General features: G+C 35.9%; 1 protein-coding gene across 17 annotated transcripts in view; it reads left to right on the forward strand.

The window, feature by feature from the left end:
* The window catches only part of ZZZ3 (zinc finger ZZ-type containing 3), a 123,398-nt gene that overhangs the window by 43,123 nt on the left and 66,687 nt on the right, over positions 1–13,588 (forward strand). For 5 of the 17 annotated variants that reach the window (XM_007978230.3, XM_007978236.3, XM_038001950.2 and 2 more), the window contains 3 exons: positions 1,982–2,115; positions 4,016–4,171; positions 10,200–11,755. In XM_007978230.3, the coding sequence (XP_007976421.2) occupies positions 10,251–11,755 (1,505 nt within the window). In that variant the 5' untranslated portion in view covers positions 1,982–2,115; positions 4,016–4,171; positions 10,200–10,250. Of the gene's footprint in view, positions 1–1,063; positions 1,181–1,981; positions 2,116–2,191; positions 2,255–4,015; positions 4,172–10,199; positions 11,756–13,588 lie in introns of all 17 variants that reach the window. The other 12 variants (XM_007978231.3, XM_038001945.2, XM_038001953.2 and 9 more) reach the window with 5 other exon arrangements.

Genomic DNA, 13,588 nt, shown 5'->3' on the forward strand with positions numbered 1-13,588 from the left:
GCAAGAAGTAGGAAAAGTAATTCTTTCAGTGAAGATTGGTTTTGGGTTTGCTTTTGGAACGCTTGAATAGTCAATGAATTTTATTAGTACATGAAAACAAGCAAAGCTCTGTTCCAAGGGAATAAATAAGATGGCTTTAGGAATAGGACTTAGATAGTTTGCTTTCCATTTTGGATGCTTTTTAAATGACAAAATGCTGTTTTTTAAACTTCTAGAAGTAAGTTACTGTAGTTAAATGATTCAAATGAAAAAATTACTGTGTATTGTCATAATTCAAAGAAGTGTTTCTGCTGCAGAAAGCATATAACAGTTTTGCAGAGTGCTTAAGTTTGAAATGTATATTGAATGAAGTGAAGAACACAGTATAGGGGCTACAAGAGTTTTGGCTAGTTTAATTTCCTTGCTTTTGGTACAAGAGAGGTCATGACAATTTTTAAACTTAAAAATTAGTTAGATCTGTATGTTTTTTTTTTTTTTCTTTGTCACCCAGGCTGGAATGCAGTGATGTAATCAGGTCTCACTGCAGCTCTAAGGATCCTCCCTAGCAGCTGGGATTACAGGTGCACACCACCACACGTGGCTACCTTTTTCTATTTTTTGTGCAGATGAGGCCTCACTTTGTTGCCCAGGATGGTTTCAAACTCCCAGGCTCAAGTGATCCTTTTGCCTTGGCATCCCAAAGTGTTAATTTTTTTATGGTTTTACTTATGTATTTTTAATGTTTGAAAACAAATAAGGAATTGTATTTGAGGATAGATAATAGTTTTTTAATCGCTCTATTGTTAATGAAAGTTCTTACTGAGAATATCTGAATGGTTGACAACCCTAATAACTTTATCCAGAAAGCATGTGTAAGGTTATCTGCATTTTCATTAAAAAAATTTTTTTTTTCCCAGATAGGGTTTACTCTGTTGCCTAGGTTGTAGTGCGGTGGCACGATCATGGCTCACTGCAGCCTCAATCTCCTGGGCTCAGATGATCCTCCTACCTCAGCCTCCCAAGTGGTTGGGACTACAGACACACACAACCATGCCTGGCTAATTTTGTTCATTTTTTTTTGTAGAGAAGAGGGCTCACTATGTTGCCCATGCTGGTCTCGAATGCCTGAGCTCAAGGGATCCTCCTGCCTTGGCCTCCCAAAGTGCTGGGATTACAGGCATGAGCCACCATGCCTCGCCAGGTTGTCTCTATTTTCCATGTAGATTTGTACTTTTTACTGTGTAGTGGAGTGGTACAGCATGATGAAACGTTTTAGAATGCCATTCATACACTGCTTTCTTTGATATGTATGAATGAACATTCTTTTGTAGCTCATTTTTTTCACCAATAAACTGGTTAAAATTATTTAAAATTCTGTACAGTGCTTTTGGTCATCATTATAAGTGTGTGTATCTATTTCTCAGAGTTGTAATCATCACCAAGTCTGTTTTAAGAAGCTTACCTTTAAGGAATGTTTGTGCAGCTACATCTCAGTTTATTTTAAATAGCACTTATTTTCTGTTTACTTCCAAGATTACTTGAGAAAGATATCAGATGTTTAAAGTAACATTTAAAGGACAGTCATTATCTTTTTTTACTTCATTTTTAAGCATTATAGATTTATTCCCTAAAATATAAAATACACAAAAAAGTACTTTTGTATTAATGGAGAGCAATTGTAGACTTAAGGAAAATGACATATATCTATCTTGGTAGTAAGAAAAGGAACCTGAGGAGCTCTTCAATTTGTAAGGATTTAAGGTTAGAATTAAATTTAGAAAACTTGTATGTGGGTGCTCTCTGAGAAGAACTTGGAAGTGTTAGCCAATCATCTTAGTTTGTTGAAGACACATATTTCACAGCTAAATGTAAGGAATTATTTGTGAAGTTTAGTAGAAAATGAAGTGTGCTATATAAGTGTTTGGAAATATTACCACTTTTATTCACAAATTTGTAAACAGTAACACATCTATAGTGATTATATTATGGTTTCCCTTCACAGATATCAAGTTGTTCTAGTACGACCATATAAATAAATAATACCTGAAGTCTCAGTGTAACATGGACAATTAACAGTGATGACAGATAAATACAGACGCGTGGGGATCAAATACTAGGCGAAACGCTTTTTAAAAGGTAAGAAAATAATGTAATCTTAATTAAGGCCAAGTGGGGTTTAGTTAGAAGTAATTGATTGAAGTTTCTTTTTCAGTGTATCAGGCTTTTACAAAACACTGCAGGATCCTGTTTATCTTAATGCCAGTAGAGCTCAGCTGTAAGTATCAGCTCTGTGAAAATAACAGTTGCAGATGTTCTTGTCTGCTAAATATCGTAGTGGATAATGTTCCTATAGTGAACTCTATTCAAATAGAGTAGTTATGTGGTTGATTAGAACTTGATAGACTGCTACTAGGGCACATTCCAGTATGCTCAGAGATATACTTTAAGTTGTAGATGATCTTTGCTTTTGATGATTGCTACTACCATCACACACTGTAGAACATAATGTTTTGCCATGTTTGTGAAAGGCTTCAGTGTTTGGTACAAAGGAGTTGTCACTTGGAGTCTGTTATAAGAAGAGTAGATTTTCAAGTCAAGGGTTACTTTTTGTAGGATCATGTTTTCACTGAGCTTCTCCCCATGTTAACTTAGAACTTTTCTTAGTGTACTGTAGTATTAAATGGTTATTAGACAATTTTCCTACCTAGTGGTTTTTAAAGCATTTCCAAGGCGTGTTTGGGAGAGATGGCATCTATAGATATTAGATATTATTAGCCCTATTCCCTTTCTAGCTGACTAGAGCAGTAACCTATTTTTACTAGGCAGTAAGTCTGCCTAGTCATTACAAGATTTTGTAATTATATCAGTCTTTAAGTTGTAATACTTCCCCCAAAATGTATCATTATAATATCTAGTTTTATGCTTATAATAAAGTGACAGTTTCTATCATAAACATCTACTGGTCTTTTTTAAGTCGTCTTTCTTGTTTTCAGATGGACACTCATAGTAACCCATTTAGCCAGATTGTACCTTTTTTTTTTTTTTTTTGAGACTGAGTTTCGCTCTTGTTGCCCAGGCTGGAGTACAATGGGGTGGTCTTGGCTCACTGCAACCTCTGCCTCCCAGGTTCAAGCGATTCTCCTGCCTCAGCCTCCTGAGTAGCTAGGTTATAGGTGTATGCCACCATGCCTGGCTAAATTTTTTCTATTTTTAGTAGAGATAGGGTTTCACCATGTTGGCCAGGCTGGCCTCAAACTCCTGACCTTGTGATCCACCTGCCTCGACCTCCCAAAGTGCAGGGATTACAGGTGTGAGCAACTGCACCTGGCCTGTACATTCTTTGAAAAGGATATCATAATAAATTATTATAAAGTAAAAATTGACCAGACCGTTCTAAGAAATGAAATGTAATTAGATTAATTAAATTATCTGGCGAATTGGGTACTAAAACCGGAAAATCCTTGTTGTTCTTGTTCTTGTAAAAAATACATATGCCAAAAATAATAGAAATGTCCTTTTGTAATTGAATTTTATAGCACTTTAATAAGCATCCAGGTTATCCTATGGGTATAGAAGATTTGGTTATTTGTGTGATTCTTTCATGCATAACCTAAATGATTATGTATACTTGATGTTGAGAATTTGGAAAGTCCTCTAGGACCAGAGTAAGAGATGATATTATAAATTCTGTTATGAGAAATATTTTCAAGGGTAATCTTTAGATCACTGCCAAAAAATACTGCCTTAGAGCAGTGTCTAGAAAAGAGCAAGTCACATTTTGACTCAGTTCAAACTAATATTGAGTTGTAAGGATTTGGTATATTTCAAGATCTTTTTGGTTTGCTTTTCATGATTTCTAAAAATCCTGTTTCAGTTTCTTAGTATCCTCGAGGCTACGGAGTTACCAAGAAGCGTGAAAGATGTCACTGTGAACAGATTCTGTACCTTTATTTCTTCTTCTTATAGAAGGAGTAAATCTATTAGCATACATTCATCATCTTCTTTAATCCTTTTTTTTCAATATTTTATTTTAAAGAAAGAAATTTAGGAGGTTCTAGTATTCTCCATGACTGAAGCTGAGAGAATCTGAAACCCTGATGCTTAAGCTCCATTCTAGATCATAGCTCCAACTCCTTCAGGATATAAGGAAAAGAGATTATATTTCCACAATGATAGATCTTTGGTTGTACAGGTAAGTTATTTAGTTTTGCAGTAGTGAAGACAACTATAGTTTGACTTCCTTTTTTTTTTTTTTTTTTTTTTTTTGAGATGGGGAGATTTGTTATTTTTCCATATATTCTCTGTGTGGCAAATTATAGTTTGGCTGGCTGTTTATGAGAGTATGGAGCTACAGGGAATGGATTAGGAATGAAATATTCCTCCCCCCCTTTTTTTTTTCAACAGGCATATAAATGAAGTGACTGATTGTGTTGGAATTTTTGACTCAGGAGGCATTATGAAATTCCTTGACTTCCTTTTCCCGATTGTCTTTTGAAGTGTGTTTTCATTTACTTTTGTCTGTCTGACTGTCTGCTTGTCTGCCTGCTTACCTACCTACCTACCTACCAATCTACCGACCATCTGTCATATATCAGTTTCTCTTAATGAGAAAGAATTAAGAAGTCTTTTTATATAAGACAATACATAATAGAGTTCCCAGACTTCGAAGAGGTGACTATTTAAGAACCTTAAGTTGAATTGCATGGGTGGGTTACCAGTTATGCTTCTACTTTTAACATTATAGATATGGTGGTAATTGCACTGCTGAGGTATTGTCTTAAAATAATTACATGACAAACATGGCCTCAACATTATTAAATAGTTTGTTTATATTCTAGACAACTAGAGAAAGAATCATATTGGTAACACTTTCCAGTTGCATTTGTTCTTTTTTCCTTTTCCTTTGGTTTGTCTACATGAATATATACTGATATCATGACCAGTTTACTAAAAATTGTTCACTTAATAAAACTAAATATTATGATAATAAATATTAGCTAGAACATTGGTGTGATGGAAGATTGCCAGCTCCTCAATTCCCAAAATAAACTTTACCATTTTGGTGATTATAGTAGGAAAAAAAGCTTATAGGCAAGGTCTTTGAAATATCTTTTTGAAATTTCTTTCTCTTAAGTAAATAGCTAGAGAAGTGTGTCATTAGGTGGGCCTTTTTTGTTTAATAATTATTATTCCTTTTAGTTCTTATTGATACAGTTCTACAGGTATGATCACAGGAGCTGGAAATTTATGACCTGAAACATAGCTGATAATGCTTCAAAGAGTGTTTTTCAGAATCCTATAGTTATATTTGGGTAACAGTAGATTCAAATTTATGGGAGGGCAATTCAGCAGCAAATATGTGGGTAGGATATGTGAAATCATAGGTAGGATTCAGGGCTTAATATGAATGGACAAGTTGAAATTTGGTTGACTGGTCCTTCTAAGATATGACCTCCAATAGGATGATAATTCATGAAGGTGGGGAAGAGAGGAAGGGAGTCTGGTTAATTCTAGTTACTGACCACACTCTCTTTCCTCTGTATTCTAGAAAGTGCCACTATTCATTATTTGGTAGATAACGTATAGGAAAAACTCCAGTGTAGTTGTTAGATTGGGTTTTGCCCATATGAATATGTTAATTAATGGCTTCCCTTATTTCTAAAACTAGAGTGATTGCGTTTCTAACTTCAGATGGATGCTATCTAAGGTTTTTACCATATACCTCTTATTTTGTTAGCCTACAGGGGTATTTTCTGAGATAATTTGTAAATAAGTTCATTTTTATTCCTTAATATTTGGCAGAAATATAATTTTGTACTCTAAGCTTCATTGTATTCTTAAGAAACTTTTTGTGATGCAGCTAAAATGAGGAAAACAACTGCTTTAGTCTATAATATTTTGCTAAGCATGACAAAACAATGTTGAGACTTGGTTGAGATAATGCAGACTTTTTAGTTTTTATTTTCTAAGAGATAGGCTCTTACCATTGTCCAGGCAGTTCTCAAACTCCTGGGCTCAGGTGATCCTCTTGACTCAGCCTCCTGAGTATCTATTGACTGTAGGTGCCCCCACTTCCCTGCCCCTGCACCTGGCTAATGTAGACATTTTTGGTCCCCTTTTATTAACTGAATTTTGCATTCAGTTTATTAGATGATCATAGAAAGTATGTGCCTTTTATATATGCCTATCCAAAATAGAAAAGATAAGAAGAAAAAGATTAGAACAGAAAAAATTCATCAGAGGGAAGATTAGCAAAATTTTGTTTAACTCTGATCTTAATAATTTTAACCAGTTTATTACCTCAAGTGCACATCACATGTTAATTTCAGGCAAGATATTTTTATAGTCTTCCATTTGGTGCTTCCTTGGCCTTATGTATTTTTTTTTTTAATTAGGATCCAGTAAGAAATTAAAGGATATATTATAAATAGGTCTAATTTAGTTTGAAACTTGATGACTCTTAGTAGAATTCTGTCTGACTTCAGTAGCCTAAAGCAGTGTTTCTCAAACCCTAATACATATATGAGTCACCTAGGAACCTAATTCACTGGTAGGTCTGGGGCAGGGCCTCATATTCTGCATTTCTAACAAGCTTCCAGGAGATGCCCATGATTGAGTTGCAAGAGTCTGAGGTACCACAAGGATCCTTGTTATAAAACAAGTTCTCTTTCAATACAGCCCAATAGCATAGAATTTGAGAATCCTAAAACTAGGGCTTTGTTCTAGTTATTGAGTGAAATGAAAGCATTTTTAGGGTGTAGAAGAAATGAAAAGAGACTTAATCTTTTATATTAATCAGTGTTTTCATATTTTATTTAACTTTCATATTAATCAGTGTTTTCATATTTTAATCAGTGGAATGGTGAAGAAGTAAGATAGGCCTCACTATATGTGATTTTTTTTTTTTTTTTTTTTCATTTGAGACAGGGCCTTGCTGCCATCACCCAGGCTGAAGGGCAGTCACATCACTGCACCCTTGACTTCCCAGGCTCAGGTGATCCTCCCACTCAGCCTCCCTAGTACCTGGGACTACAGGCATGCACCATTACACCTGGATAAATTTTTCGTATTTTTAGTAGAGATAGGGTTTCACCATGTTGCCCAGTTTGGTCTCGAATTCCTGGGCTCAAGTGATCCACTTACCTTGGTTTCCCAAAGTGCTGGGATTACAGGCTTGAGCCACCATGACCAGCTTATAGGTGATATTTTTTAGCAAAAAATATATGTATAAAAACCAGGTTCTTAGTACTACTAATAATAGATTCATTTCATCCAAAATAGTCTCTCTTTGAGAAGTTTGTACTGCAAGGCAGATTTTGCTCCCATTCAGATTGGTGTGGAAAGAAAAGGTTAAGGAAGTCTTATTATTGATTATTGGAATAATTTAAGAGGTTTATAGGCCCTTAATTGGGATTGCATTTTGAAAAGTAAAGATTAACAGATTCTTTTGTGTGTTTATAAAGTATTTCTATTGCCAGTATTATTTTTGAACCATAAATTATGAGTATAATTAAATTTGCATTAAAGATAATATGGATTAGATTTCGTAAGCATTTTATTTATTAAATTAACTTAGTCTTATGCTTTTTTGTGTGTTTACATACATATTTAATATTTAAAAATAAGTAATCTTAACATTTTAGAGTGCCAGATTTGGATACATGAAACAAATAAGTTGCTTTTCATATATTTCAATTTATGTTCTTTTCTTTTTATTTTTTTTGAGACAGAGTCTCACTCTGTTGCCCAGCCTGGAGAGCAGTGGCGTGATCTCGGCTCACTGCAACCTTTGCCTCCTGGGTTCAAGTGATTCTCCTGCCTCAGCCTCCCGAGTAGCTGGGATTACAGGCATGTGCCACCGTGCCCCACTAGTTTTTTGTATTTTTAGTAGAGATGGGGTTTCGCCATGTTGGCCAGGCTGGTCTCGAACTCCTGACCTCAAGTGATCCATCTGCCTCAACCTCCCAAAGTGCTGGGATTACGGGCATGAGCCACTGTCCCTGGCCAGCTTGTGTTCTTCTAAAACATCATTTGAAGTTTAACTTAAATGTTTTATAACTAAAAGTGGAAAATTATGGGACACTCAGTGTTTGTTACCCATGAAAAAAACAGAAAGATTGTAATCTTAATGATAATATATTAGCAAATGAGAATTAAATGTCAGCAGTTCTTTTAAGGAATCCCCAAAACAGTAAAAGTTTACTACTGTAAGAAATGTGTTTCTAAGTTCTGATTGGTGTCTCGTACTTATTGTTCACTTGATTGCTATGAAATTCTCTAGAACAAATAACCATGCTTTAATTCCAGGGCTGGTTTTGTGATTCTTACAAGATTTTAAAAAATTGTTAATTAAAAATTTAAAAGTATGCCATACTCTGAGACAACACTAAACTCAGCCAACTTAAATATTTACAGGGTACTTTCTCACTTGTCAGCAGGCAGGAACAGGGAGATTATTTCCTTTAGTGTTTCTTTTTTATATGTGGTAGCATGTTGCTGTGTCTTCTGTAATTCTTCCAGCCTTTCCACTATTAGATACTTCTTGTTGAAGCAAAGGTGAGATTGTGTTTGATTTTTAGGGAAAGGAGTCAGAATGGCATTTTGCGGTTTACATGGGAAGGGAGACTGTTGATGACCAAAGGCAGGAGGAAGGGACTGTGAAACTTTGCACTATTGCCACCACTGCCCTCTTTCTCTAACTAATCATCCTGCATCTCACTCAAAGTTAGGCGGTAAAATGACAGGGTACTTTGTGAAAACTAAACAGAAGAGGAGCAGGGGAATAGAGACTTCAAATGTTAACAGCTCCTTTATTTTGCTTGATGGGAGAGCCTCTGGAAAATATCACCAACTCACTAGTTTACCCAAATGGATCAATCCAGGCATTTTTCTATATCGCTTACATTTCTGTCATGTAAACCTCAAGCATCCACACCAGAATACCTTTTCATCTCCCAAACCACACGTTAAAACTGGCACTGGCATATGCTATACACAGGAGTGCGAAGAAGGAAAGGGTGGGATTATATGAGTAGTCTTGATTTCTTAAATGTAAGTATTTGCTTCAGAGGCTTCTTTCCCATTTTTCCGGTCTTTGGAACAGTACCTTTCACCTACTAATTTATGGCTTTATTTCTAGAGACCAGGAAGGCTTGGGTTTGCTTTGTTTTGTTCTTAGCCAATGCAAGCTAGCATTTTGATTTTTATCTATTTAGTTATGAAAAATACTGCAAGCAAAATTTTTTGGATGCCAGATTATTAGTTATTAAGGGATTTGATCTGAAACTCATTTTGGCAAAAGTAAATTAAAAAGAGGAGAGCCTGCCTTTCTATATACCAGGGACATTTTGAAAGAACACGAGAAATGATTGGAATAGTTTTTGAAAGATAGCTGCTATATAGGTTCAATATTATTATTTTATTTATTTATTTATTTATTTTATTTGTTTTTGAGACGGAGTCTTGCTCTGTCGCCGAGGCTGGAGTGCAGTGGCATGATCTCAGCTAACTGCAACCTCTGCGTCCTGGGTTCAAGTAATTTTCCTGCATAAGCCTCCTGAGTAGCTGGGATTACAGGTGTGTGCCACCACACCTGGCTAATTTTTGTATTTTTAGTAGACACAGGGTTTCACCATGTTGGTCAGGCTGGTCTTGAACTCCTGACCTTGTGATCCTCCTGCCTCAGCCTCCCAAACTGCTGGGAATACAGGCGTGAGCCACCATGCCCGGCCGAAGATTATTATTTTAATGACCAAAATGAAATCACATCTTTAGGATAGATATTTTCTGGGTATTTTATGCCTATCTGAGAGGCAAATACACATTGAGGCAGGTATGGTCTCTAGAGTCCTGCCCTTCCACTTACTAGAATTGTGATCTTGGATAGATTACTCAGTGTGCCTTAATCTTACTCGTGAAGTAGGGATGATAGTAGTACCTATCTGAGTTGTTATGAGACTTAAGTGAGTTAATATATGTAAGTTATATAGAAAGACTCATGGAACATATTAAGTGCTGTATACTTGTTAGCTATAATTTATATCATTATTGGAAATGTTAAAGAATTTTTGTCACATAATTTAATATTGGCAGTTATATAGACCGTTATATAGACCATAACGTCCGAGTATACTTGGATTAAAAAAGTTATAGCTTTATACTTTCGTTCTAGGTATATTAACTGTTACCTTTTTCTCATTATTTTGTTTACATTTTTGAAGGTTTCCCAATGAGTGGATCATGATGACCGTATTGTAGGGACTTGCCATAGTATGGCTGCTTCCCGATCTACTCGTGTTACAAGATCAACAGTGGGGTTAAACGGCTTGGATGAATCTTTTTGTGGTAGAACTTTAAGGAATCGTAGCATTGCGCATCCTGAAGAAATCTCTTCTAATTCTCAAGTACGATCAAGATCACCAAAGAAGAGACCAGAGCCTGTGCCAATTCAGAAAGGAAATAATAATGGGAGAACCACTGATTTAAAACAGCAGAGTACCCGAGAATCATGGGTAAGCCCTAGGAAAAGAGGACTTTCTTCTTCAGAAAAGGATAACATAGAAAGGCAGGCTATAGAAAATTGTGAGAGAAGGCAAACAGAACCTGTTTCACCAGTTTTAAAAAGAATTAAGCGTTGTCTTAGATCTGAAGCACCAAACAGTTCAGAAGAAGATTCACCTATAAAATCAGACAAGGAGTCAGTAGAACAGAGGAGTACAGTAGTGGACAATGATGCAGATTTTCAAGGGACTAAACGAGCTTGTCGATGTCTTATACTGGATGATTGTGAGAAAAGGGAAATTAAAAAGGTGAATGTCAGTGAGGAAGGGCCACTTAATTCTGCAGTAGTTGAAGAAATCACAGGCTATTTGGCTGTCAATGGTGTCGATGACAGTGATTCAGCTGTTATAAACTGTGATGACTGTCAGCCTGATGGGAACACTAAACAAAATAGCCTTGATTCCTATGTGTTACAGGAAAAATCAGTAGCTGAAAATGGGGATTCGGATACCCAAACTTCAATGTTCCTTGATAGTAGGAAGGAGGACAGTTATATAGACCATAACGTGCCTTGCACAAATTCACAAGTGCAGGTCAAGTTGGAGGACCACAAAATAGTAACTGCCTGCCTGCCTGTGGAACATGTTAATCAGCTGACTACTGAGCCAGCTGCAGGGCCCTTTTCTGAAACTCAGTCATCTTTAAGGGATTCTGAGGAGGAAGTAGATGTGGTGGGAGATAGCAGTGCCTCAAAAGAGCAGTGTAAAGAAAACACCAGTAACAACCTGGACACAAGTCTTGAGAGTATGCCAGCCTCCGGAGAACCTGAACCATCTTCTGTTCTAGACTGTGTTTCAGCTCAAATGATGTCTTTATCAGAACCTCAAGAACATCGTTATACTCTGAGAACCTCACCACGAAGGGCAGCCCCTACCAGAGGTAGTCCTACTAAAAACAGTTCTCCTTACAGAGAAAATGGACAATTTGAGGAGAATAATCTTAGTCCTAATGAAACAAATGCAACTGTTAGTGATAATGTAAGTCAGTCTCCCACAAATCCTGGTGAAATTTCTCAAAATGAAGAAGGGATATGTTGTGACTCTCAAAATTGTGGAAGTGAAGGACTAAGTAAACTGCCCTCAGAGGCAAGACTCAATATTGGACATTTGCCATCTGCCAAAGAGAGTGCCAGTCAGCACATTACAGAAGAGGAAGATGATGATCCTGATGTTTATTACTTTGAATCAGATCATGTGGCACTGAAACACAACAAAGAGTATGTGTAAATATGGTAACCATGAATTCTGCTTTGTTTATTATTCCCCAAGTTTTTCAGTATCTATTCATAAATGTCTATTCATAGTGTTTTTATTACAGCTAAAATTAATGTTTTCACTAAAATTTTAGGTTTAACATGATTTTCTCAACTCTTAGAAAAACTCCAAAAAAAGACTTTTAAACTCAACTTTACACGTGTTCTATGACAGCATGGTCTTTCCAGTTCTGATATTTCTTGTCTCAATTAGAAAAGACATGGTTGCTAGTGTTTTTGTGTTTTAATATGTTTTATATCATTTTTAGTTAATTTATAAAATGGAAACACATCGAGTTACCGCAGTATGCTTTGATTTATAATTCTAGGTAGCATAGAACAATTAATGAGTGCTTAGATATCATCCAGATATGTGGAGTCTAGCAGGCTTGATATCTACTTATATCTTACTTACATTTAATTCCCAATTAAAATTTTTTATTAAAAAATGTGCTTTATGCATCATCTTTGACTTTTGTGACTTAGAGAAGTGGATATTACTGTTAACACTATGACAGTATATTGTAATTAACATATTAGCAAGAGTTAGTCTACTGGATAGTTTACATAAAACATTTGATGTAGCTTTTCCTGATACTAAATATAAAGGAAGACTGTATCTTAAAATATTACCAGCTCTCAACCTTGCTAAGTCACTGTTTTAAATAAAGAATTCTGTATCCAAAATTTTCACAATATTACTTGCTTAGATTTTCTATATTCGGGGCCGTAACACAAAAGATTTGGAGCTTACTATGTCTAGATAATCCTGAAAGGAACTATAACACACAGTGCTCTTAAATATCATGATTAGCAACAGTAAAAGACAGACTTATGTAATAAGTTAATTACCTTTACTCCTACAGGGTAGGCTTTTGAATTAATACCACAATCAGATTATATAGACTGTACATAAATACTTTGATTTGAGGAACATTTCTAATAGTTTTGTTGTGACAATGCCAGACCCTGGTATGTGTCAGATCAAAGTATCAAATCCTGGTTGTGGGGACATAATATTATTTTTGCCATGCATTGTAGATAGTTTAGATTTGTATATGGTAATACAGTGATCTTTCAGCGTAGGCCTCTCGTCTGAAAAGTTTTCTTCTGCTCTTTTGAAATACTATTTTAATATTGTATTTGATAGTTCATATCATCTGAGCATTTTACAATTTTGTGAAAATGTTAGAGTCTCGAGTATTTGGAATATTTGAAGTCTAATTTTAGATAGCAGAACAACTCATAAATGAAGTGTTTTTTTTGTATTAGAAATAAGTTGAGTTCTGCTGTTCATATATACTAACAGTTTTTTTTTTTGAGACAGCATCTTGCTCCATCGCCCAGGCTGGAGTACAGAGGTGCAATCATGGTTCACTGCAACCTTGGCTTCCCTGGGCTCAAGCAATCCTCCCTTCTCAGCCTCCCAAGTAGCTGGGACTACAGGCGCATGCCACCACGCCTGGCTAATATTTTTTTGTATTTTGTAGAGGCAGGGTTTCGCCGTGGTGCCCAGGCGGGTCTTAATCTCCTGGGCTCGATTGATCCTCGCACCTCAGCCTCCCAAAGTATTGGGTGTAGGCATGAGCCACTGCACCTGGCCTAGTATCAGTTTTTAAAGGTAGGCCTGTTTATCTGCAGTGCAGGGAAGGAGAGCATATGTCTTAGGAAAATACTAAAAACTAAAGAAATGTGAATTTTTATAAAATGATATATGTTCTGTTCTTTGCTTTTTATTGTTTTAATCTTGACTGGTTATTGACTGTGGAAATTTTTTTTCTAGTAATTCACTACAGT

Source organism: Chlorocebus sabaeus, chromosome 20 (genome assembly GCF_047675955.1).
Source record: "Chlorocebus sabaeus isolate Y175 chromosome 20, mChlSab1.0.hap1, whole genome shotgun sequence".
Classification (NCBI taxonomy): domain Eukaryota; kingdom Metazoa; phylum Chordata; class Mammalia; order Primates; family Cercopithecidae; genus Chlorocebus; species Chlorocebus sabaeus.